Source organism: Ochlerotatus camptorhynchus, unplaced genomic scaffold, assembly GCF_037179485.1.
Source record: "Ochlerotatus camptorhynchus isolate MF236.1 unplaced genomic scaffold, CSIRO-AGI_Acam_v1.1 ptg000012l, whole genome shotgun sequence".
NCBI lineage: Eukaryota > Metazoa > Arthropoda > Insecta > Diptera > Culicidae > Ochlerotatus > Ochlerotatus camptorhynchus.
Window position 1 is genome coordinate 1,005,869 of NW_027040504.1, and position 27,863 is coordinate 1,033,731.

General features: G+C 39.9%; 1 protein-coding gene across 1 annotated transcript in view; it reads left to right on the plus strand.

Moving 5' to 3' along the window:
• Window positions 1-4,682: 4,682 nt before the first annotated feature.
• The window catches only part of LOC135700639 (uncharacterized), a 102,278-nt gene continuing 79,097 nt past the window's right edge, over window positions 4,683-27,863 (plus strand). The window contains exons 1-4 of the mRNA XM_065221209.1: window positions 4,683-6,685; window positions 6,764-7,212; window positions 21,289-21,736; window positions 21,886-22,236. Coding sequence (XP_065077281.1) covers window positions 4,683-6,685; window positions 6,764-7,212; window positions 21,289-21,736; window positions 21,886-22,236 — 3,251 coding nt within the window. The remainder of the gene's footprint in view (window positions 6,686-6,763; window positions 7,213-21,288; window positions 21,737-21,885; window positions 22,237-27,863) is intronic.

Sequence of the window (27,863 nt, forward strand, 5' to 3'; positions counted from 1 at the left end):
TGTCAAAAGCTTAAACATGTTTTTGAAGAGGGTAACAATTATTATATGTGTTTAAATTCACTGTACAAACTAATTATTAGCATATGGACTGATACCAAGTAACATTGCAAGTTTTATCGAGGTTTTATTCTATTCTATAATATTCTATAATATATATGGACCATGAAAAATCCCAAATTTCTAAAAAGGAGATCGGTTTTCCCAAATGTGAGAATAATCTTCAGGATATTTTTTCCATGGTGACCACCAACTGCTCAAGATAGCAGTCAGTTTCATAATTATAGTGAGTGAGAGGGATGCTATGAACCAGACTCAATTGGTTACGGATCATGAATATTGATTACAATATAATGGTGAAAATTGATATCAACACTTCTATTGACAAATTTGCAAGCATGAGGAGTCGTAATAAGATTTAGTTTATTAGTAATAAATTATTATTATTGTTATTTATTTATGATACATCACCAAATTATTGTGCGGCATTAGTTTCAGTAGGATTTAGTTTATATTACAATAGAAGCAGGTTAGAATAAAATATAAAACGAAACAGATTTGTCACAAGAATGTTTATATCATGCTAGAATATGAAAATTGATAACAAATCATAGGGGGCCCACAATAAAAGCAAAGACCAACGCCCCCAAGGATGGTAAAGACGGCCATGCACTCATTTATACCAATGCAAAAATGGTACAGTCAACGGAAGCTCGCAATTAATAACTGTGGAACTGCATCTAGAACACTAAGTTGAGAGCACGAAATAAGCTAATATGTAAAAAGCAATAAGCTAGAAATGCAAAGAAGAAGAGGACATTTTTCATAAAGTTTGAAGAATTACTCTGAAGTTCAAAGCACAGTCTTTAAAGCTGGCAGAATATTCCTGTATTTTGTAGAACATTCCTAAAGCTCAGTGACCATCTCTGTTTCTCTGAAATATGCAAGAATTTCCTGGGGCTCACGTTCATAAAATTTTCCATCAGTTCGGAGATCTTCATTGAAGTTCGTAGAGCTTTTCTGGACTTTATAGAAATTACATGTGTTTGCAGAAGTTCTTGTTCGCAAAAATATCCTAAACATCGCAGAACGCTCCTGAGATTTGCAGAACTTTACTGAAGTAAAGCATTTCGCTTATGTTCAAAGAACTTACCAAAAACTGCAAACGTACCAAAAGCGTTAAGCAGATCCGTTAAGTTCTCAGAAACTCTTTGAAACTCGCAGAACTGGTGTTTGCATAACTTCGCTGGATTTCGCAGAACTTCATTGAAGTTCGTACAGTGTTCCCGAAGCTCGTAGAACCTTCCAGATGTTTGCAAAATGACCCTGAGGCTCGCAGATTTTTCCTGAAGTTCGCAATACTTACCTAAGGTTCTAAAATCTTCACTAAAGGTCACAAAGCTGCGCTGAGGTTTTTAAACGCCTTTAAACCTTCAAAACCTTCCCAAAGTTCCCTGAAGTTCGCTAAACTTCTCTATAATTTGCAAAATTTCCTTGAAAGTCGCAGAACTTTCCTGAAAGCATATATCCGGAGAACTTCGAGATTTGGGCGTAATTGCTATTGTAAACAAATATGTCAATCGCTGATTTCTTGCGAATAAAAGCTAAATCTCGCAAACAAACTATTCCAAATGACAGAGGAATCACTCCTCTACATGAGTATGTTCTTAGTTTTCTAGGCTGAGTTTTCATTCGCGAGAAATCGGTGATTGAAGTGTTTGTTTACAAAAGCAATACGCCCAAGTAACATTGCAAGTTTTATCAAAATTTTAAAGCATTCTACAAGTCTAAATCATGGTCTACAGAACCCTAATAAGCCGGCGCCGGTGGTGTAGTGGTAAGCGTGACTGCTTTCTCACCCCAATGGGTCTGGGTTCAATCCCAGCCAAGGTCGGTGGGATTTTTCTAAGGCATAAAAATCTCTGGTCACGTCTTCCTTCGGAAAGGAAGTAAAGCCGTTGGTCCCTGCCCATGTGTGTTGAATGGGTGCGGTATCTTACGCAGGTGTGGAAGCTGCCTTCCTGCACATTCGATTGCCGTCAAATGGATGGCAATCGATGTCCGTCGGTGATTGGCACTAGATTGCGGAATAGAGACCGACGTTAAATAAAGGAAAGAAGATGAAAAAGAACCCTCATAAAACCAAAATTGTTACTTGGGCGCTCAAATCTCAAATCACTACGGATATAGAAAAATTATGGAAACTGCGTTGAAGGTCTGGTAACTCAGTATTCACTCAAGGTGAGGACTACCTAATCTCACTGGGCAAGAGTAGCTAACCTCATTTGAGTTTGAGGAGTTTCATTAAGCCTGTGCTCCGGTATCATGTCGTCATGGTTACCAAAAAATGTATGTTAAGTAAAGCAAAAAAATCTCTATACAGTTTTGAAAAATCCAAGTAATTTTTCCGCCCCTCACGAGCTGATTCTTTGTGAAATCAATTTTCATATTTGGTCTGCTGGAGGACATCCGCCTTAGTTCCTACATCCCTGAAGATGATGCGTTGGAATGGATTCTCTGGATACTGAACTGTTTGTTGTTTTTAGAAGTAGTTGACAGTGAAATCAATTTTCATAATTGGTCTTCTAGAGGACCTCCGGGTTACTTCCAGCATCCTTGAGGTTGCGTTGGAAACGTCGTTCTTTGAAATGATTTGGTATCACGAACTGAACTGTTTGTTATTTGTGAAATTATGTTTTATAATTGGCGAATCGAGGACATGCGGCTGACTATCAGCATCCTTGGGGATGTGTGGGAAGTGGGATGCTTTATGAAGGAGATTTTAAGCCAACTGGCTATAGTTCAACTCAAATGAGATGGAAGTATGATTGCATTGACTGTTTTTGGTAATGTGAACTGGACTGTAAGTTATTTTTTTAAGTGACTCGGGGTGATAATATTGTTTATAATTTGTCATCTAGGCGACATCTGGATTACTTGAAGCATCCTTGAGGATGCGTTGTAAATATGATTCATTCAAATATTTTGGTTATGTGATATGAACTGTTTGTTATTTTTTTTAAGTCGTTCGAGTGAGAATATTTCTTATAATTGGTCTTCTAGAATAAAGTTTTTAAGTGATTCGGAGTGAGGATAATTTTTATAATTGGTCTTCTCGAGGCCATCCGGGTAACGTTCAGCACCCTTGAGAAGGCGTTGGAAGTGTGATTCTTTCGAATATTTTGGTAAACCTATTGAAGTGGACATTTATTTTGATTACCGAAACAGTCACAACCTGCCATAAATTTGCTTAACAAGTTTCACTTGACGTTTAAAAGAGTTAACATGTTAAGTCAAAGATGATCGATAATCTTAGAAATGTCATATTTATTTACCTGACAAACAACTTGATCTCATGGATCTCAGCAAAACATGCAATACAAAATTTAAAAGCTGAAAGCCGCAAGCTCATTACAATCAGTTGGTTTGATTTGTCATACATTTCTTGTATTAAAATCACCTCTCCAAAAATACAAACTTCCAAATTATATCACCTGCCAGCTTGTTTGATGAGTTCCATATAAAAAATTAATGCTCATTTGTTCAAAACAGCCTTCCCAAACTCTAAATGTTACCCACCACCATGACAAGTCACTGTACCATTATAGTGTAGAAGAAATTCATCTCCCATTCTCCTTCCAAGCACCAAAACTTTCAACCTCAAAGCAGAAAATTAGACCATCCAGTCTTTCGGTCTCAGTTTCAGCTTCAGCGCTAGGAAAATGTTTTCGTTTTGGGAGCCTACCTTCCACAACCGATAGCAGGATATGGACGTGTGTTTGTGTATGTGTACATAAATTTGTGTAATAACCATGTGATATATCAAATAGAATTTATTCCAACAATTAGACAACAACTTTGGCCATTCATCAAAATAAGGATTTCAGTTTTATGACCATAACAAGCTCTAGATGGCAGTATAATCATCCTCCTAAGGGATCATATATATTCAAAAGCCCAGCACCAGTCCGATAGCGTGGCTCCTTCTGCTGCTGCTAGTATAGTGCTGCAACAACACGGGGGGAGCTTTCATGTGAGTGTATGATGCTGCTCCTTGTTTTGAAGCATTTCCTGCTAGGTACATAGTACTCACATTCGGAAAATGACGATGTTGTACAAGTCACTTTTCACCACATGGCCTTTCCGGCTGCTGCTCCTGCAGCTTGGTCGGTGCTTGAAGCCTTCTGCTGCCATGCAGAAGTGATTCCGGCCAAATGGATTCATTTTCGAAAAGTGTATCCAGAACCCACTCCCAACCCCCGTCTTGGCCCTCGCCGACGCTTCTCAAGGCTAGGTCAGTCCATCTACGATATACTCTATGAGGAAAGTACGAACATCATCATCGTCATGTTTTCCTCCTGGAACCAATATTTTATCATTCCGGTCCAGGCTGGCAGCAGCAGAAGCACAAACCCACCGTCACTTTCGGAGCCGAGAGTGCAAAGTAAGGCAATAAATGTTTTTACATGATATATTTATCAGAAAGTTCTTTATCACCTTGAAAAGTACATACTACATTCTCACCGGCCATAATTACCGGACTCCATACTGTGTCCCTCGGTCTCTCGATTTATGCACTTTATGTGTGCACATAGGACATCAACGGGCAAATGTAAACCCAAAGTTTGATTTACTCATTCCAGGCCCCCAGCGACAGTAGCAGCAGCAGCCTTGGTATCAGAGCCATGCTTCACGAAGAGGTCGAACTGGACGATACACACCTCTGCAACAAATGCGGTCGCACGGTGGTGGGGCTGGAGAATTACATCAAACATCGGAAGATAAGCTGTGCACCACCGAAGCCTGCAACGGTGACGATTGCCAGTGGACCTAGCCCTCGGATTGGTCCCGAGCAGAATTACGCATCCTTTGACTTTGGCGAAGGTATCAAAGATACGGATCATCATCATAAGAAGCTACCCAACTATGGGTTCAATTATGATTTGGAGCCACACCACGGTGATCCCGTACAGCGACCAGATAGCAAAACGGAGTATAAGAACGACGTGAACTATGACTACGAATTGGGTGCAGATTTGTTCTTTTCTTCACTGGAACTGCAAAGCAGTTCGAAGAAAAGCGGAAACTTACATGCATCAACGAGCAAACTGAATGTTCCCATTCGCCAGAAGGAACGAAAACCGACGACATCACTTTCCAATACAGATCCAGATCAAGAACAAGATCACGAAGATGACTGGATTGCACCTCAGCATGATTCGGAAAAACTCATGAAAGCTGTTAGCGATATCAGTGGCCACAAGAAAGTCGAATTGTTCCCATTCTTCGATCATGAATCTCCTGAACCATCGGAAGAGGAAAGCGATGAAGACGATGACTTCGATGCTCCCCCGAGAACTCACACTGGAGGCAAATGGAAACCGGAAAATCGACCATCTTCCTCGCAGTGGCGTCATTGGCCTGATCAAGAGGCCCAGCTTGATAAATCAATCGAACACGATGACGATGAAGACTACAAAAGCTTCTCGCCACCCCCGGGACATACAAAGGGTAAATGGGTGCCTGGATCGAAAATCACTCGACTGGAATACAAAGCCCCATCGTTTCCAAGCAAAGCCTTCAATGCCAACTATTGGTGCAGCATTTGTAATCGAAAACTCGCCTCACGATTTGTCTATGAAAGACACTTGAAATCTAATCTTCATCTCAAACGAGCTCAGGAAGAATCCGAGTTGGAGAGAGCTGTTAAGCCTGGTCTCTACTCGAATGAACTATCGAAAAGAGTCCCTAAACCATCCGTTTACCTAGGCGAAGATTTCTTCAGTACTAACGCTAGTCCGGAGAAGGCCTTGACGCCAACCTCCTTGGTACCTCAAGAAAGCTTGCCGACGAAAGTAAAGCGGAAACGAAAATGCTACTACACAAAGTGTGAAATTTGCAAAACACGTCTTCCGACTCATCTACTTGGGAAACATTTGATCTCACGGTACCACTACCGGCGAATGCTGAACCACCCGGAGCAATGCTTTGATGTTATTTTGAAAAACATCCACCGCATAGTACTGCAATCTCCCTTCCAGTGTCATCCATGCAAGTTCTACGCAAATACCGAAGAGCATTTTATGGCACACTGGAATTCGTTGGATCACGAGCAGAAGGTTAGCTCCAGCGGTAAATTCTGGTGTAGTTTCTGCAAATTTGAATGCTCCGAAAACTTCCAAATGACAAATCACCTGCTCGACCAGGACCACCAGGAAGTGATCTCCGTCATCAACCGGTCAGTTCCGATCATCATCCGCAAAATAACTCCCATTCGTTGTGAGTTCTGCGGAGACGAATTTCGCTACAATGCAATCCTAAACAAGCACCACGAGTATTGCAACGAAGGAACACCTGAAGAGACGTTGAGAGTCAAACGAACGTTTCTGAACTGCTTCACTTGCGATATATGTAAGGCATCTTTCCACAACAAGATGTTACTGTTGCAGCATGGACAGAAGCTGCATCGACTGGCTAACTACTACTGTTCGATCTGTGAGATTACATTCAAGACTCCAGCCGAATCCGTCAAGCACCGGAAAACTACCGTCCACAAAGTGATGTCTGCTAGGAAGCGTCAGAAAGATTCCTTACCTCTCAAAACGTGCCAGATCTGTAAGAAGCAAGTGTCTGACATCCTTGAACTCAAAGATCACATCCGCACTAACCACCCGGAAATCAAATTCAGGTAAGAAGTCACATCCAGTAGCAAACTTTCCCATGTAACAATTTTTACGTTTCAAAACTTTTACCACATCCGCAATAGTTGCCCACAATGCGGGGAACATTTCGTTCTAGCCCAAGAACTTGGCAGACACGTACGTGACAAAAATTGTTCATTTTTCAATTCCACCACATCATCACCGGCCATGCTGTCGTCAGCGTCGTCGTCGTCGTCGACCGAGCAGCAGCAACGGATAAAAGTGGAACCTCTCCCATCAACATCCCGGCCGCATCCGACAACGACGGCGGCCGAAAATTCAATTATCCCAAATGATTCAATTAAAGTAAATATGAATGATCGTAAGGAAGCACGGGAGTCACATCTGTATTCTTCGACTCCAACAACAACGGCCTCGGCCGCTACGGTTGTTCTAGCCGGTGGCCGTACCCACCACCACCACCACCACCGCCACCGGAATGAAACGGTTTCGAGAGCACCACCAGCAACCGTTGTATCATCAGCAGCAGCAGCAGCAACTGATGAGTCGGAAGGTATGTATGGCTTTTCAGATAAATTTTTCGCTTACCAAAGCAGATGGTGCTTTACTGTCAAACAGGCTGTGGAAGGTAGGTGGAGGGAAGTGGAGTGGAGGGGATGCCAAAAGTTTATGAAAATTTATAACTTTTACACGAACATTTTCGGGACGCCGATTTTCCGTTTGCTCTAATCCAGAGTTGGAGATTTTTCGCAAACCTAATCTGGTGAATTTGGGTGGGTGACGACGGTAGGGTTGATCGAGTTTATTTTGCCAATAAAGTTTTTTTTTCGGGAGAGCAGAATAAGGTTAAAAGGCGCAGAATTAAATTTGCAAAACATTCCTCAGCAAATATTACATAGAGTACTACTTTAAACGTTCGCTAACTGAAAGGGGCTTTTCGATTTATTCTTAAATCGCATTTTTATTCAGCCCTTCTTCGGCAACTTTAAAAATTAAGCTGTTTTCTGATAAATTTATGACTGGCGTTAGTTTTTTTTTTTGCTAGCTGGTATTTTGAAAATATTCAATAAGTCCCTTTCAGTTAGTGCACATTTAGAGTAGTTCTGCTATCCATGAAAGCACAATGAAGACTATTTTAGACGTGAGCGATAGCAAAATTGCAAAATTTTCCATTAATGTTAGAAAAGTATAGCTTATCCGGAGTAGACGAGATCAAAACAATAACAAGATGTACTTTTAAAAATGGGGAACAGAACATCGAAAATTTGCATTAGTTTGAAAGGTAAAATATTAAAAATGATATCAAAAATTCTTTGCAACCATAACTGAGTAATAGCAAAGGTAGCTATCGCCATATCCAAGGTCGTGACAAGGCTTCGAATTAGGGGAGGGGGGGGAGCAAAAAAAATTATGGAGTATTAGGTTAGACGCCGATTAGCTGAACACCATTATGCCGAACGCTATTATACAGGGCTGGTCACTTTTTGCAAGCAAGTCACTAAAAAGTCTCCTTTTATAAGACCAAGTCACTAAAGTCACTTTTCTTGTTATCAGTCACGATTTTAAACTTTTTTTTTACCTGAATGTATTTCAAGATTTATCATTCTTCTTGCAGGGTGAATTTTGTCGAAGACATCATATCAAGAAGAAAGGCAACTTTGCCAGAATCCAAGCGACAGATACAGTAGAGCTGCACTTGAGTGAAGGTGGAAGCAACGCATAGAAAAATGAGCTAATACACAAACCTTGCTTTTGAGGATGTAATCTGTGCTATCAAATTCGTTCGAGTTTTTTGACGTTTAATCGTCTTTCTCTATGTACAGGGTGTCCACTCATTTGGCTAAATAAAGTTCCCTGAGTTTTCCAGGTTTTTCCATAACTTTGGCGGATAATTTTCTGTAGAACAACAACAACAACAATTAACGCAAACGATTTTAATACATGACAATCAGTTTTAAAGAAACAAACATAACTTCATTTTATTAAGTCTAAGATCTAAAGGTGTTTACGAGAATTCCATTTATTTTAAAGCAGAACCGAGATCTTCGTTAGAATTGTTGTAGGAATGCTCCGAGAACATCAAGACAGATAATAGAATTAAAGGGAAGTTAAAAAAATTTCAAGGAAATTGCAGTAACCAGAAACCAGGAATTTCCGGAAACTTCGGTTTGCTCAGAGAAAATTTATGGAACGCAATAAAAATTATATTAATATCCGGAAAATGTAAGAGTATTTCAAGGGTGTTATATCATAGTAATTTAAAGATCTAAAAAATTTCGAAAATTCAGCTAAGTTGATTAGAGAACATCACCGAAGTTCCATTTATTAAAAAAAATGCGATAACTTTAAGCAAGCACCGATATTTTCAAGAAATTCCAGAGCTTCTAAGATATGTTGATATTTATAGATTGTTTCGTTATATTCAATGAAGTTCCGTGACTTTGGGGACGATCAGTTAACATCACAAAAATCCCATTAACTTAAGAAAATTTGCAGCGAATTACAAGGAGATCCTTGAAATTATGGGATATTCCGAGAATTATATGATTGATCTGAAAACTTTAGAAGATTCAGAGAATTATAAATATATATATATCAAAAAATTTACCGGAACATTTGATCTATTTAGAGAAATTAAGGTAAGCATAGAAAACTTTAGGGCTGGACTTTCCAGGGAAAATTAGTGATTCAAGGCAAAGTTTCGTGAGCATTTCTTCTTCTTCTTCGCATTTCAAGCTTATTGTATATCGCATACTAGCTTATTGCGTGCTCTCAACTTAGTGTTCTAGATGCACTTCCACAGATATAGATATGATTGTGTGGCAAGTCCAATCATACTTCTATGCCCAGGGAAGTCGAGAAAATTTCCAATTTGAAAAAATCCTAGACCGGACCGGGAATCGAACCCAGCCACCTCCAGCATGGTCTTGCTTTGTAGCTGCGCCTTTACCGACTGAGCTAAGGGAGGCCACGTGAGCATTTATGAACTTTATAAAACATAAGGAAAATTGTAGAACTCAGTTACAGTTAAATTGAGGGTTCTTTTTAAAAAAAAAATACTAAAATATTCAGGGCAGTATAGAGAATTTAAAGGAGATTGAGAAATATTTTGGGCAGTTTTAAGAACATCAGGAGACTCTAGACTATTGAAGAAGCTGTTAGTTTTGAAAATCGAGAAATCTCGAAAACTTCAGTGAAAATCATAGAATAATATTAATTATTTCGTTGTGAGAGCTTAAAGAAGTTCCTGAAATTTCAGAGCAGTAAATTTTTAAATCTTTAACGCAATCCATAACGTTTCTTTAGAGAAGATTCCTGATCGTTAGGAAAATTGTTGAAACTTTAAAAAGTCCACAAAAGTTTAGAGAAGTTAAAAACAATGATGAGAAGCATTCCGAGCATCAGTCTAGTTTCTCAAACCACAAAAGAACTTCAAGGCAGTTTCATTAATTTCAGGAATATTTAAGGAACTTTCAAGTTGTTCAGAAGGCCTCAGAATAGTCGATTGCATATTCAACGGAGATTTCTCATGCAAATTCGTTTGGAGTTCTTCTTATCATTCGCTCGCATTCTCTCATGGAATAATTTCAGAAATTCACTTGGAACGCTTCTCTGAATTCTCTAAAACATATCACAAGACTATAGTTAGAAGACTTCTCGCAACTATCCTCCTAATCAAATTTTCTTTTAATTTTCCTAGGAATTAAATTGAAATTCTACTTAGTAAGAAATTCTCAGAATTTTCATTGAATTCATTTCAGATTTCTTTTTTAATCTCACATTGAAAGCCTCCTAAGAATTAATTTTCATTTCCCCTCACAAATTCCTTAGATTTCTCCACTTAATTTGTTTGGCAATCTCTCCTGAAACTATTTTCCGAATTTCTGTGAAGATCTCCTTGAGTTATTCTCAGATTTAATTGTAATCCTCCTTTTAGCATCCCCTTCACCCCCTAAGTATTCACCAAAAAAATTACGAGGACTTATTCTCCGATTTCAAATGTGTGAATGAAAGTAACTAGGAATATTGAATGTTTTTATTTTTTTTTTATATTTACTTTATTTGTACAGGCTCAATCGAATAAACTTTACAGAACCGAGTTATCCTTTGCGTCATACATTATTGCTGTCTTAAAATTAAAGTTAAAGGAACTGGACCGAGTACTCGCGGTTGTCTCGAGGTTAGTTGAGATTTACAATTTTTTGGATGGGAAAAGGGAAGAAGGAGGTTTGAAATGTGGTTTACGATACAACTATTTACTTAATCCTAAAGCATGAAATTATTTCTATTCATCTTGAAAACAAACATTGAAAAAAAACCCCACACGTACAAAATACAAACTAAACACACGGTTAATCAAACTTACAATCTAAGGTTAATATCCTTAAAGTAAACATATATGAGTTTCATAAACTCCAGATCGCGTCTAGCCAAAATATCCCGAACTGGAACATTAGGTTGTCTACCTCGAGCCCGAAGGGAATCATAAAAATGTGATCTGACTCCACGATACTCCGCACAAGACCAAAGGATGTGATCAGCGTCCTGGTAACCTTGTCCACATTCACAGAGATTGCTGTCTCCCAACCCCACACGGAACAAGTGAGCGTTTAGACAATAGTGATTGGACATGAGACGATCCAACCCTTTGAACCATGCAAACTTCGACACCTTAGGGATAATTGAATGTAGCCATCGTCCCAAGCTCCCTTCACTCCATTGATGTTGCCAGCTAACGAGCGACTGCTGATGATAAATAGAGAAAAATTCACTATAGGCGATCTGTCGATCATAAATGTCGCCTTCCATAGCGCCCACCTTCGCAAGTGAATCCGCCTTCTCATTGCCCAAAATTGAGCAATGTGAAGGGACTAACGCGAAGGTGATGATGAAAGAGCGCACGGATAAAGCACTAAGCAGCTCTCGTATTTTCAAGAGAAAATATGAGAAGTGCCTTACCGGCCTAATGGAACGGATAGCCTCGACAGAACTGAGACTATCCGTAAAAATAAAGTAGTGGTGTGGAAGAAGTGAAGCAATAGTTTCCAAAGTGTAGTGAATTGCTGCCAGTTCAGCCACATACACAGAACAAGGAGCTTCAAGTTTTCGAGAGGCGCTATGAAACTCATTAAATACACCAAAACCAGCGGACTCCTCTATTAGAGATCCATCTGTGAAAAACGTTCTTGCAGAATCAACATGACCAAACTTTGCAGCGTATAATGACGGAGCAATCATAGGACGATGATGCTCTGGAATTCCGCGGATTTCCTGCGTCATAGATAAATCAAAATTCACTGAATTGCCGAAATCGGAGAAGACTACACGATTGGGAATATTTCTTGAAGGGCTGACATCCTGTGTTAAATATAGGTAGTACAAAGTCATAAAACATGTTTGAGGATTTAGCTCCAGAAGCTTCTCAAAGTTTTCGATCACCAGTGGGTTCATTACTTCGCAACGGGTGAGGAGCCTCAGAGATAACTCTGAAAAACGGACGGATAGTGGCAACATGCCCGCCAGCACTTCGAGACTCATAGTATGAGTCGAGTGCATGCATCCTAACGCGATACGAAGACAACGATACTGGATCCGTTCCAGCTTGATGATGTGCGTTTTAGCTGCCGACTGGAAACAAAAACTACCATATTCTAGAACCGATAAAATCGTTGTCCGGTACAACGTCAGAAGATCTTGTGGATGGGCTCCCCACCAAGTTCCGGAAATTGATCCTTGGTTGGCATTTTCGTCTCAGATACTCAACGTGGGATCTCCAGGTGCATTTGGAATCGAACCAGACCCCAAGATATTTGAAAGACATGGAATGAGTGATCGGTTTACCCAAAAGTTGAAGCTTCGGTTGTGCTGGGCTATGCTTCCTAGAAAAAACGACCAACTCAGTTTTCTCCGTGGAGAATTCGATACCCAGCTGAATAGCCCAAGTAGACAAATTGTCCAAGGTATCCTGTAAGGGTCCTTGCAGGTCAACCTCTTTTGGCCCTGTGATAGACACTACGCCGTCATCTGCAAGTTGTCTCAACGTGCAATTGTCATTAAGACAATTGTCAATTTCTCTAACGTAGAAATTGTACAAAAGGGGGCTTAAACATGAGCCTTGGGGGAGACCCATGTAGCTAAATCGAAAAGCTGTAGAGTTTCCATGAGAAAAGCTCATATGTTTTTCTGACAGCAAATTGTACAAAAAATTATTCATTAATGGAGACAATCCACAAGCGTGGAGTTTCTCTGAAAGAACTTCAACGGATACTGAATCAAAAGCCCCCTTGATATCCAAGAACACAGAAGCCATTTGCTCTTTCTTAGCAAAAGCTAACTGAATTTTCGAGGAAAGCAACGCGAGACAGTCGTTCGTTCCCTTACCCCTACGGAAACCAAATTGAGTATCTGAAAGAAGGTGGTTCGTCTCAACCCATTTGTCGAGGCGAAAAAGGATCATTTTCTCCATCAATTTCCGAATACACGACAGCATCGCGATGGGCCGATACAAATTGTGATCCGACGCGGGTTTATCAGGCTTTTTAATGGCTATCACCCTTACTCGTCTCCAATCGTCGGGAACAATATTGAGCTCCAAGAACTGATTGTACAAGTTCAACATGCGCCTCTTAGCAACGTCTGGGAGGTTTTTCAGCAAGTTGAACTTGATTCTATCAGATCCCGGGGCAGTATTGCCACACGAAAGGAGAGCGAGTGAAAGTTCGACCATTGAAAAAGGCTGACTGATTTCGTCTACCGAATTCGCGGTTTCGCGAGGAGTCAACTGCGACGGCACGGAATCCGGACACACTTTTCGCGCGAATTTAAGAATCCATTGATCCGAGCATTCCTCGCTTTCGTTGTTAGTGGACCGGTTACGCATTCTTCGCGCCGTACTCCAAAGCGTATTCATAGACGTTTCGCGCGACAATCCGTCTACAAACTGCCGCCAGTAACCCCGTTTTTTGGCCTTGATGAGGCTCTTGAGTTCGCGTTCAAGAGATGTGTATGCGTCGAAATGCTCGCGTGTTCCGCGTTTCCGAAAAAGTTTAAACGCGTCGGACTTTTTACGGTAAACCTCCGTGCATTGTTGATCCCACCAGAGCGATGGTGTTTTCTTACGAATAGACGATCGCGTCACCGGTCGTGTTTGAGCTTGAAGTGCGCTGTCGACGATGAGATTAGAGAGGAAATTATATTCCTCCAACGGCGGAAGCTCTTCCACTGACGATACTGTATGGCCTATCGCGGATTGGAACTTAGTCCAATCGATGTTACGGGTTAGATCATACGCGACGTTAACGGATTCTGACGAGTTGAACCCACTGGCAATCGAAATTTTGATCGGCAGATGATCACTACCGTGCGGATCCTGGATTACATGCCAAGTGCAATCCAACGATAGTGAATTAGAGCAAAAGGTGAGGTCTAATCTGCTACCATTCGAGGATGGACCAGCCAAACGTGTTACTTCTCCATCAAAGTAAAACGGTTATCATCGTACAGCTCCCCCCAGCCTGTACCGTGGGAGTTAAAATCTCCCATGATCAACCATGGAGCGGGAAGTACCGCACATATGTCGAAAAGTTGTTTGCGATTAACAGAGACTCTAGGAGCAATATATACAGAAGCAATACAAAGGCTCTTACCTTTAATGGTAGCCTGACATGCGACAACTTCAATACCGGGGAATTCGGGAAGATTCACTCTATAGAAGGAATGGCACTTTTTGATCCCCAAAAGTACCCCTCCTCCACGTGAATCCTCACGATCCAATCGAATAATGTTAAAATCATAAAAAGGGAGATCAATTTCTGAAGAGAGCCATGTTTCACAGAGGGCAAATGCATCGCAATTATTGTTATGGACTAAATACTTGAACGAATCTAATTTCGGAATAAGACTTCGACAATTCCACTGTAGAACATTGATCACTCCGACCTCGTTTGGAAAATTATCCATCGAAGGAGATGATAGCTGCAAGAAGGGGCCATTTTGAAGTCAATTGCTTCAAGAAGGATTTCACAGTGGGAAGCAATGTGAGGACAATGCTTTTCAGAGGATCAGAAATGTTGAGGTATTTGAGAATATCGTCCACAATGTCATCAAATGAGAACAGCCCAGATGAAGAAGGGGTTTCTGTTCTTAAAATTGGGGCATCAGGGGTTTTGGATGTCCCTGGAAGAGGTGGAAAATCCTGGGTATAGTCAGTTCTGCGGAATCCAGGAGGAGTAGAAGTCTCCTTTTTTCCACCACTCCATGATTTGGGCAAGCTGATTTGGGGTTCTTTATTTGCAACAATCCGCGAACGGATGCGCATTCGTTTCCGTGCAGAACCTTCCGGAAAACTGAAAGATGTTCCCTCCTCAGCCAAGTCAGAGTCAGTCTCGTCATCTGACAAAAGAGAAAAGGGATTTTTGTCATTGGTCGATGGCGTGGCTGTCTTAAGCATTTCTGCAAAAGACCGCCTGGAACGTTCCTTAAGGGAGCGTTTCATTTTGTCCCCGAGCTGTTTGTACGCCGGGCACGACGAGAGAGCATGAGGAGGAGTTCCATTGCAGTACACGCATTTTGGTGCAGTAGCTGCGCAGGCGCCATCCTCATGCTTCTCCCCGCATGTGGAGCAGCGTGCCTTGTTGCCGCAGTGGGAGGCCGTATGTCCCAACCGCTTACAATTCTGGCAGTTCATGACCCGAGGTACAAACAACCGCACAGGAAGACGAAGTTTTCCCAGCTCGATGTATTGAGGAAGGGCAGATCCAGAAAAGGTCACCCGAAACGAGTCTTTTTACCCTCGCTGAGCGATACTGACTTCATTTTATGAACGGCCAGTATCTTTACCGGAGGAAGCAAGGGGTTCTTGAATCGGCCAACCGCTTGCTTCTCCAGTATCTCGGGGTTCAGACTCGCCTCAGTGACCACGCCTTCGATCTCCACATCAGAGGCTGGAATGTACACCCTATATTCCAGTGTGAAAAACTGGGAAACAGCAATTTCATTGGCCTGTTTCAGGTTAGCGACGGTCACACGAAGTTTGTTGTGCCTAACCTTCGTTATTTCGGTCACGGCAGAGAATCGCTTTGTCAGATCATCAGATATCTGAACAACATTCAAGGGTTTGTTTTTGGGCTGAAAATAGACAACCCATGGGCCAGTCGAGTCATTCGGGTAGGCCCGCAATCTGGAGCTTTTCTCAGCCTGCCCATTATCAGACTGAGACGACGAACCATGGATGACATCATCATTTTTCTTAGATGAATGGTCATCCATGTCGTCCTCTGACAAAACATCCATTTTGTTCAACTAGTGGGAGCGCAAAACGCTCTCCCACTGAACGCACAGAAAACACTACAAACACAGAAATACAAAATGAAAATTTAACTAATGGAGGAGGAAAAGAAAAAAAAAAAAAAAAAAAAACAAAAACTTATCTGATAATTAATCATTTTGTTCGACTATTTTCCACAGAGATGGCGCTGTTCCGCTGGTAGGAAGTGATAAAAACCCCCATATAGAAATTGAGAGAAGTGGGAATAATTCGCTTTCGGTGCATATTCAGGTCAAAAAAAGTGAACGACAACCTAAAGAAATTAGTCAGGGGCTTTCTCGTTCAGTTTTTTCCCGGAAATTAATGCTAAACAAGCTACAATTAAATACAAATGATTTTTCCCCATACAATTTTACCTGTTTTACTACCAGTCCCCAGAGAGCCAAAAAATTCAAATTTGAGAGAGAAATTTTCTCTCACGAGCTCAATCTCTCAACATGCCATGTATTTTGTTGACACTCGATTTGTGATTTCCCTTTCACAGATTACAAAATAGAGTACCTGACACTACAAAACATGTCTGGTACCTCTATATATGCATTTGCTTTAACATTTGAAGTCCCTCCTTTTTTACATATTCTGCGCAAAAGATACTTTATGCCCCGCCCCATACATAAAATTCGGCGGGAATTTATGTGAGGGGTGAGCTAATTTGTGTGCAGAATGTGTAAAAAAGGAGGGACTTCGAATAATAATCTAAATGCATATATAGAGGTATCAGACATGTTTTGCACTGCAGTGTCCTCTGTGAACAATTATAGGAAAACAGATTGTGTCTAGTTTCCGATAGATGTCAACGCAAACAACAGCTGTGACATCTGATGGAACATGAATGCAGAAGCTTGACAAAATGATCAATTCTATACTTCTACCACCGAGCGTTATATGTGTAGGCGTTTACACAGATGGCTGGAAGAGACGCGCTGCGTGGATGACCTTCGTTGTGGTGCACTTGATCGAGGCTCGGTACTCAGCGCACACAGGCGCACGATGATTGATGAACGATGTAGATGTAGAAACGGGTGCTCACACTCGATGATGATGATACGTGCGCGGGTATGCGTAAGCGCGTATGCGTGACCACGCAACGATGATGCCCAAATTGGTTCGCGAATTTCCAATAGCACGGATTACTCTTTCCGAAAATGACACTTTCTACTAAAAAAAAAAACTCACTTTTCGATCAATTTATCGGGAACTATGCCAGGAGTCACTTAGTGAGAAAAAAAACTGATAATTTATATCAAGCGAATACCGAGAAAACTTCCAAAACAACGGAGCGCGATACAAGTCGACCGTACTTCTTGCTAGGACCCAAAGGAATGAATGTTTTTATTTTAAAATGCATTCTATTCTTTGGAATATCCTTAGCATCCCTGAGACTTTCAGGTATTTTCAGGACAAATAAAATTCCCTGAGAATTTCCGGTTTTTCAGGTTTTTCTAGGCAGCAGACACTTGGAGGTTTAGTCCTAAACTTTCTATTGAATTTTTTGCTTTAAAGGTTCCTATCATACATATTCAAGTGTTTATGAGATTCTAATTGAATAAGTTTAAAACATCAAACATTTCTTTGGTATGCCATCAGAACGACTAATTTTCTTCCCAAAGGTTACTTTTTAGTCACTTTTTTTACAACTATAAGTCACTATTTGGTCACTTATTTCTTCAAAATGGTAACTAAAATCACTATTTTTGACAGCATTGATCGCTACCAGCCCTGTATTATAACATATGGATTACTAGGTCGATCGTCATTTAACCGAAACTAAATTTTCAGTCATACTTCGGCTGATGTCATCGGTATTTTATGAATTTGTACAAAAATACAACATGTTTATAAATAATGTATCCAGGGTGCCAGAACCTTGCAAAACTCTAGGGATTGTATTCAAGTTTCAAGTTTTTTCTAGTCGTATTAAAATTAAGTTGGTTTTAAATCTTAGAATCCTCTGATTTTCCACCCCCGGATCTTTTTAATTTCCTCAAAAACCCTTACCATTTTTTTTTTAATTTTCTTAAGAATTTTCTTAGCAACACGTTTTAAGGTATCGCATTCAAATTATTGGTAAAGATGACGGGAATCATGCTCAATAATATTAGGAAGAAAACCAGAAATAATAATGAACCAGGATGGAAAAGCGATAAATTGGTTTATCGAATTGTTTAAGGAATCCAAAGCTTGCAAGAAATTAAAGATTTTTTAAGGTTGCGAACTCATGTTTTGCTCGATATCTGAATTTTATTTTCACCAGACAGTGACAGATTTTTAAAATTCGGAGTCTAATATAATTTTAAATTGTTCCTGCTTCGGTAAATGTTGAGCATTTCAAACATATTTTTTTTAAACCACGGCTTATAAAAGAGTCATAACCTTGCAATAATAGTCCTTTTAATATTGTCCATATAATCAACTTTAAACGATAAGCATTTAGATATTTTGTGACTCCAACAATTAGGCAAATCAAAATGATAAAGTTTCTTTAGTAACTCTAATTTATTAAAAATTTTAATAAACGTATAATTATAAAGATGTTAAACATTTTTATGCATGAAAAGGATTTTGATATTCTACAATTTGGTGAACGTTCAATACTTAAAAATTTCTTATTTTATTGGGAATGTTCTCATCTCATCTCATGTATTTAACACTGCTTCTTGACGCCAAACTCGGCCTAACGCATTGCAAAGCCATTGAAACGCCATTGAATTCACTTCGGCATACCCGATGATGATAAAAATTGATTCGGTCGGAGCGCTTATTTTGCTTTTGGGAATAATAGGTGCAAACCTTCGTACCACGCGTTCTCATTGACTTCTTTCGGTAGCTCATTAACTAAAGTATCGTACCAAACGCATAATTGACTTGTTAACTCTGAAATCATGGATTTATTTGAAGTGTTCTGCTCGATAGGCCCAAAATGGGCGATTAGGCCGAAGTAGTTCTCTACCCTATTCATTACAGTTTCTTCAGATTTTCCTATAAGCATTTTTCCGAAACCTTTTGAAATTCATCTCCGACCTACTATTGAAGTTTGTTAATAATTTCCTTCAAACTTTCTTCAGAATACTCGTGAAAATTTCCTCAGAACTTTGTTGAAATTCTTTTTAGAATGTTGCAAGAGATCTCCTTAAAATTCCTTAATATTTATTAATAACCTATTGAAATTATCTCTCGAGCTAAAAATTTTCTTTTGAATTCTAGACAAATTGTCAATCTTTGAAGTACCAGACTGTTGAAAAACAAGCTAATTATAAGAAAATTCAAAATATTTCAATATGTCAGATTATTGGGAAAGTTTTAGAGTCATTGGAGTTCCATGGAGGAGAAAAAATCAAATACACATTGGATTTAAAGAACAAAATATAAAAAAAAATATAAAATGTGTTCTTAGCCCTTCAATAAAAACCAAGAATTTTCGTAGTCTGTGATTATCAAGAAAAAAAATATTGTTGCTTTTCCGAGTTTACTGATATAATTAATCTAACTTCAATCTGATCCAGAAACTCAAACAAATGTGAGCATGAGCATGATTGACCGCTCACGGTTGCTACTCTGTCATTGCCAGACCAGCTGTTACCACACAGAGAATCAATAGACGATGCTTGGGACTAGCAATCATCCTCAATTTGTAAAAACTGGTGATCTCAAACTAGGCAATACCAGCGCCGGCCGCGCCCGAATACTGGTCAAGAAAGAAAGGGGTAGCAATGTGTTGACGTGACTCTCGCTTTGATGGAAGCCGAGAACACCTCTGCACTTCCACGAGGAATGACTGGGATATTGGGTAATAGGGTTGGGTTTGCAGCAGGGTTCGTTTTGTTAAACGATAAGCTGAATTGATGTCCTAACGATCATATAACGCGCGAAGGAGCTTGGGATTGAACCCACGGTCTTCTACTCAGTAAGCAAAAACGTTTGCCACTAGGCAGACGAGCTCCTTTTTAATCATCGAGTTGCTGTTATTACCATGTAGTCATGTTAAGAAATAAAACGATTGACGAATCTTGAATGTGGATGGGCCTGAGATTAGACTCATGATGTTCTGCTCAGTAAGCAAAAACGGTTGCTCTAAGGCCACCGAGCCCCTCATATCACATTATACCGTTACTCAAGTTGTTATAACTATTCAAGCCCGGCACCGACGACGTTCAATGTTTCGATTTGCTCTTTACGCATGGTTCAGGCAATCATAACAAGCTATGACCAACGTTACGATTGTTTCCCTGGTTAAACAAGCTATTCAAATGAAATTACGTTCTCGAATTTCACTTCACATTTCAGCGATTGATGGTTAATTTTAAATATACTAACGGTACTGCCGACTACGACGGCGATTACGACAGCGGCTACGACGGCGAATACAAAGGTGCCTACGACAACGACAACAGAGAATTTGTAACTTACCATTTGTCTAGGATATAAAACCTTTGCCCGGCACTTCCTCTTGAACTTCATGTCTGCTATCTGTAAATTGTTTGAAAAAATATCTAATAGCAATTACCTTTGTTGTGATACTTCCTGCATTGCCATGGTCATCTGGGAGGAGTTTTGCGTCTAGTGATTTCCTCAGGAACCGTTCACGGCCACCAGCAACCGCCCGTACAGCCTTGGGCGTATCCAGTGAGGCATCCTTCAGCTTGCTCACAATCTCCGACACTGGGGAGAGACCAGCAGGCGAGCGCTTTTGCAAGCCGTAAACTTGCTGATTCACTTTCCCCAGCTAATTTACCAACCGGACCGTGTTCAAACTCGCACACGGTGACGAGACTAGAAAAATTTCCAATCGATTGGATTGTTTTTTGTTTAGAATTAATTGACATAGTTATAAGTGGTCAAAACCTGACCATTTTTCGTAACGTGGCCGATTTTGGTTTTTTGAAATCGCACCCCCCATACGTTGCCGAAAGACGTCAAAATCACGGTCAGAACAATTAATCTGAATAGCAATGCTGTACTTGAGCGTTTTTTAAGGATTTAAGAAGCATTTCATCGTTTTAAAGTTACAAAAACCTTTTTCGCCAGAAAAAAATATTACGCACATAAAAATGTGAAACAATTCTTAATTCAAGATCCTGGAATCTGATATATTATATACAATGGAATATAATTATCGAAATCCCACTAAGATAAAATTAGCACTAGGAATGTTATGCAAGTACGTGATTTCAAGTCATGCAAGTCCATGACCTATTGCTCACTTGGGTGCTCCGTGGCAGAAACGACAGTCAACGCATTCAGATCCACTCTTTTTTTCGAACCACCCTCACCACTCAGTAAATCATTCTTTCAACCCACCCACAGCCCTCACATCGATGCCAACAATGACCACGATGGAACATTACACCAACCTCCTGCCATCGACGGTGCCCGGATCGACATCCGCAATTGAGACCCACCAGGTCGTCGTCACGTCGACCCACAACTTTCATCACCCCGAACCGCCGTCGTTCTCGTCGCCATCATCGTCATCACACCCACTCGTATCGGTAGTAATGGCAACACCAACGGCATCGCTGACCCAACCGACCTCCATCACATCAAATTCCGCTTGCAATGATGGCGATGGCGATGATGATGATGATGACGATGATGATAACATTGTCGCCGGTTCGTCCACGTCAGCGGAAATCTTTTTCACCATGGCTAATAATGCGTCCGAAAATAATACTGTTTACGTTGATGAAATTGTTGGCACCATCAGCGAGGACAGCTCGGCCGTATCCTGGCAGTGTAAAATATGCCCATTCAGGTATTTGTTGATTGTCCTTAGTCCGTACCGAGTACACCGAATTCGGAGCATGGTTTGCTAATTTTCCCGAGAAAAAAGTTTCATTTTCCCGTTTCTCTTCATTAATTTTTCGTCGTTTTCATTTTTTCAATCTCGAACCCTCCCTTCAGGACGACTTCCCAGGCGGAATTTCTGTATCATGGAATTTTGCACTCGTCAAAGGTTAACTCCCCGGCTGGGGCACCAGACAGGACAGCCAAAATCACCTGCCCGCTGTGTAAAAAGCAATTTTCCAAGGCATCACTGCGTTGCCACCTGCGACAGCATACGGATGAAAGAATCTTCCCATGCGAGCTGTGTACGATGAGTTTCACCCGGAAAGCAAATCTCAAGAATCACGTGGCGAACGTTCACGCTGCGAAGGAGCAAACCGACAATGCTAATCAAGCGATGATAGGGCAGCTGGCGGAGTCCCCGAGAAGTGCTGTCTGTTCAACTTGCGGAAAAGCGTTCTCAAACAGGTGAGTAGGGAACTATTATCTTAAAACATCAATTCTATATCTATCTACTACACGTAACATTTGACTTATGGGTGGTTGATCAAACTCACAAAAGGTTAATTACTCCGAAGTAGAATAGAGCTTCAATAATGCTTAAACTGACAACTTTATGTGACCAGCGCAGATCCGAGCTCACCGCAACAGAGACGCTTGTCTGACACGTTCAACAGCTGGTGTCAGACCTCTGGTGTCTGAGCTCCACTTTCAGAGCTTGCGAAAGCACACAACTCGATGTAAATAATTAAATATTTTTATATCCTTACACCATAGTTTACGGCTGTTTAGATAAGCCCTCGTTCTCACTCACCAAACGGTGCTGTCCAACGTTCTGGCTGTGCCATCTACCAATGATGGTGCTATCCGAGCGGCGACCGAACCTGGACAAAAATTGTCAATACAACAAGACTGATCCCTGAAAACCACGTATCCACCCGCACTCATCCACACCAACCGCGTGTGTCCCATCAGAAATCCTGGATAAACATAATACGGGGAAATTACTATCGCCGTTGCTGTAAAGCAAACAAAAACCTCAAATTCCCTGTCCAAACATCGTTGATCCAGCTCGGATCTATTATACGAGACCACCTTTTCCGTATCAGAACTGGAAATTGTACACTGCACCTTTCCTCCCACCTGCAGCAGCAGGACATTGGAACCATGTCTTGGTTTTTGGGAAAACAAAATAACACCATCATCATCAGCAGCAGCAGCAGCAGCAACAGCAGCATCATGACCATCATCATTATTGCCATTGGCGACGTCCGTCGTCGTCGTCGTCGTTCAGCTTAATCCATGTGACTTGGCATCAGTATTATACTAGACTAGCACACCTTTAGCTGTGCAGAAAGGTCGCATGATTTCAGTCAACCACCTTCCAAACATCCAAATTACCTCCCCATTTCCCCTTATCCGTAACGGGAGACTCATTTGACCGTGTATGTGTGTGTATGTGGATTTCAATAAATTTATCGAAGGAGAAAGATTCATTGTAAGTGGTTTCTGCTCACCTCTTGGGCACATTGCTCGTTTTTTCCTCCTGATGGTCACTCTAATCCCCAATGAAGCCCAAACATTATCCCATTGTCCATACGGGCCTGATGCTGATGTTGCTTCCAGGTGTGTGATATGCTGCTTGGATCTCTGCGAGAGCAACAGTGTATAGCTCCGCGGCCGAGAAGCACTCCGGCAAAGCAACGAAGAAAAAGAATAACACAACAAACCGATAAAATGCAAAGTTAATTACAGAAAATCTAACGTAATTTGTGAAAATAGCTACTTGACTTGATAGATTTATACAAAAGTGATGCTTCTTGCTAGGTTGCTCGGGTGAACAAAGGTGGGCGATCAGCGCGACTGCTGCTGCTCTTCCCTGCCCCCATAGCCCTGGATGGGTCACTTTTTGTCGTAGTCCGTTAAGCAGAGGGACGATAGAAATAGAAAAGCATGGGTACATGGAATCAATACACTTATTTATGTGGGTGTATATCGCCACTGCACGATTTGTCGACAAAGTTGGAGAGGGGTGGGTATCCACCGAAAGATCCTGGGTTAAGGACTGTCAGAAGTCGGGTAACAATGTTATCATCAATAATGAACGGCTTTGGTGAGATTAGTGGCCGAATATATGGAGCAGTGTGTTCTGATTTCATTTGCGAAGTCAGTAAATTTACGTTGTTGCTAATTGATTTTCAAAGAAGGGGTAATTGTGTGAATTTCATGGTAATCAGCTTTGTAACTGTCAGTCAAATCTATATGTTGCACATAGCTAGGACACCTATGGTCAGTAGACTGATGCAAAATTTGACATTTTCGCTCCACAGTGCTCAAGCGGTTCCAAATCGAGTCTAGATTAGCCTCCCATTGGTCAGCGGTAGGGCAACAGCGTGATGTGTCCCAAAAACTGGAATCCAATATGAGTCTCTCCAATATTTAGTAAATTTTGCAAAGGCTCTTAAGCGCACTGGCAGAATATGTAGATTTTTCGGGCATCCTATCCACTCTCAGCTACACATCATATTTTCGACATTTTCAACGATAAGTCGAAATAACATTCTAAAACAAATTGAATGCTTAGTAATTAATCGTCTGCACTAAAAATAAATTATCACGTCATTGGAATTTACTTTGTACTCTATATCGTTGACGAAGCCCGATTTAAACGATAACCATAACCAGTTTTCTAAAAAAAAAACAGTTATATGTGTCACCACCGTACTCTTCACCAACCCCATGTTGTTTAAAGTAGTCTAAGAATGCAGGGAAAAGTATTTTCCTTAAAATCTCCGATTTCTAACGAATTTCCATCAGAACTTTTGATTTTCTTTGAAAGATTCATCAAATATGCAACGGAAGTTTCTTATGACTTCTCCTGGAAATGTCTTCTGACTTCCCTTGAAAGTGCCCTCCGACTACTCTTATATTTTCCCAGGTAGGCTCTTCCAATTTCCCGCGGAAGTTTTTTTTTTTTTTCATCTTTCCGCGTAAGCTAGTTCCAATTTAATTACGACTTCCACCTAGGGATACCATCTGATGAAGGTTCAAATTAATAACATTTTGAAATTGTTAGCAAGAACGTTTTTAAAAGTCTCTTTAATATAGAAATCTAATCTTTGTAAAAGATTTATTCTATAAGTAATTTTTTGGTTTCTACCCGTATTTCTACTTGTGAAAATCAAACCGTATCGACAAAAAGTACTAAGTAATCTTCAAAAATTTAAAGTAGCCTTCAATATTCAGTTTGCTAAAAAAAAACACACAACTTCTTATTACAATTCTGCTTGTAATAGTCAGGCTCTACCGAGCTCAAAAACTTCTTCAGGTTGACGAACTGATCAAAAATCAGATTATGGACAATGCAGACATCCTTATTCTTCAAAAACAGAACCGTTTTCCAACGTCTTCATACTTAATCATTGGACAATGGCAATCAAGCCCCTGCAACACCTATCAATCAAATATTAAGCATTGTGAATTAATTAAGGCAGTTATGCTCATACCCAGGAATGGAAAATCATTTGCATTCATTTCGTGCATTCATTTACATTCATTTGCCCATAACTTTTTTAATCAACAGAGTTCCGCAAAATGATGTATGAAGCTTTTGTAGGTTTTATTATTAGCTACAAATATTGTCAAGAACTCAAATCCGTATCTCTTGTGCCTGACGAACCAGAGCAAACATAATCCACTACTGTTACTCGTTACTGAAAAACAGTAACGAGTTCTGCCCGCTCTAATTCGTGATGCATAAGAGATACAGATTTGAGTTCAGTTGTAAGCAAAAGTTGTAGCTAATAACAAAAACTACTAAAGCTCTATAGATCATTTTGCGGAATGCTGTTGATGAAAAAGTTAGAGGCAAATGAATGTAAATGAATGCATGAAATGAATGTTAATGATTTTCCATGCCTGCTCATACCCTCAGACCAGAAAGAGATTCCGTTCACTTCTCCAAATACTGTTTAGTTGCTCTGTAGACTTCCTGAGTAGCAGCTTCAAATTCTAAATTCTAAAATTCTAATTCGGTCCTCACTTTCCTTTCTGAGCTTTAACAGAGTTGATTTTGTGCTTAGAGGTACACACTTAAAATAAATTAGGTGTTCTTAGACTGACATATACGTGCGTCAATTTTGTTGCCAGTACTGCAACAATGTGCATAATGTACTCTAGAACTCACATACTATATTTATGTAAAATTTCACTCACTCATGTGCTCTGCATACTTTCAGTGGTGCAAACCCAAGTAGCATTTCTTGTTTTATTGCACTCTATTAGTGGTTTTTGAGATCAATTCTATAAAACCGTCCATAAAATTAATAGCTCCAGCACAACCTTTTGATAACCGCTATAAGATCGTCTTCCAGCTTAGTGGACCACTCTTGATAAGGTTTATAAAGCATGTTTGAGAGTCACAATAAAGCTGTCTTAAAACCTTTTGTAAGAAAGCCCCATACTCTACAAAAGGTTCTCATAGCCTCTTTGAGAGTAATATTGAATTCAAGCAGTTTTATTACGCTTTGGTGAAAATCAGTTAGGCCGTTCGCAATGCTGTTGTATTTTATAAGGACTGTTTCAATTTGAAACTAGAACAGAAACGCACCTCTCGCAATGCTGATTTCGTTGTTCGAGCACTATTTTGCACCAGATTTGCAACTGCTCGACTTTTCTGTTTTATTTCTGAGCGAGTTTGAAACACGAATGAAACTCTGTTTCAAATTTCTTTGGATGTGTTAAAGATGTTTCGAAGAGCTTCAAAAACAACAAAACCGAGAACTTCACAGAGAACAGTAAAGTTTATGGAACTTGATGATTACAAACATCTTTCAGAACTGTGCGTTGCGCTGATCGTGTTGCAGTTTTATTTTTGAAAGTTTCAAAATATAAAATTGACGAGTAGTTTAAAACAATTTTGAAACTCAGCATTGCGAACGGCCTTATAAATCCAATTAAATTTTTATTGCTTCAAAGCAACCGCCATAAATTAGCTTGTTGTTGTTTTGTTCTGCTGAAACTTTTTTTTTACCATATGGTAATCTTTTGCTGTAAAAATAAGTTTGAGTGTTGGTGTCAAGATCACCATGCAATCAATTTTCTTTCATGGCGACATTAGTGAAAATCTTAAAGAAAATATATGACTTTTTGGAAGTTCCAAAACATATGCGCTTTAAATTTTATCATGTATATTGAGATAATATGAGCGTTAAATAAATGCGCCTCCAAAATAATTCAAGTTAACAAAAAAGAGTGTTTCAGAACTCAAATGAATTTGATGGAATCATCTTAATTTTACAGAAAATAGATCTCAATAAATAAATTCATACCAATGAACACTGGAAATCATTTCAAATCTCTAATTTAGCCATTATTTTATTAAAATTTCTTGGATCTTATTCCAAGCTAATGGCATATTCATAATGTTAATATGGCGACAGAGGACAGGAGGCAAGAAAAACACCAAGCGCAATTTCTTAAAATGTCTAATGCTTACTTTTTTTTTTGCATTATTAGAGAGATTTTTCCTAATTCTTACATTGGATGGAAGCAGAACAGAAAAGCATAATGCATGATTTTATTTCGAGCACTATTTAATTTTTACAAAAACAATTCATTTTTTTATTTGAGGGTAAACGAATATTCCTATTCTACGGGTGCAACCGATGAATTTTACAAACATTTGGAAAAGTTTTGAATGGTACATTAAACTTTATGAAAAGTTATGCTGATTGTTGATTTGTTGTGACCATCCACGACTGTAAATCTTATAAGAGACGCAAGTTGGCATAGGTACCATCCTCCTAATACAGATAATTATATATTTCCTCTTCATGAGTCATTTTTGGTGAACCAATGTGTCCATTCGAACTGAAGATGGTTCAGAATGGTGAGGAGGCACACTCTTCACAGCTTGCTCTATGACATCCGCAGAAAATTCAGCGGCATTTTTTTCTTGGTTGGAGTTATTCACGAAGGTTTGCGGCTGACTGTAGCAAATAAACGGGCTTATGCTAACAATTTTGTTGATTTTCTTTGCGCTCCGCTTGGAAGTACCGGATAGATTTAATTCTTTTCTATGTTGTAAAAATAAA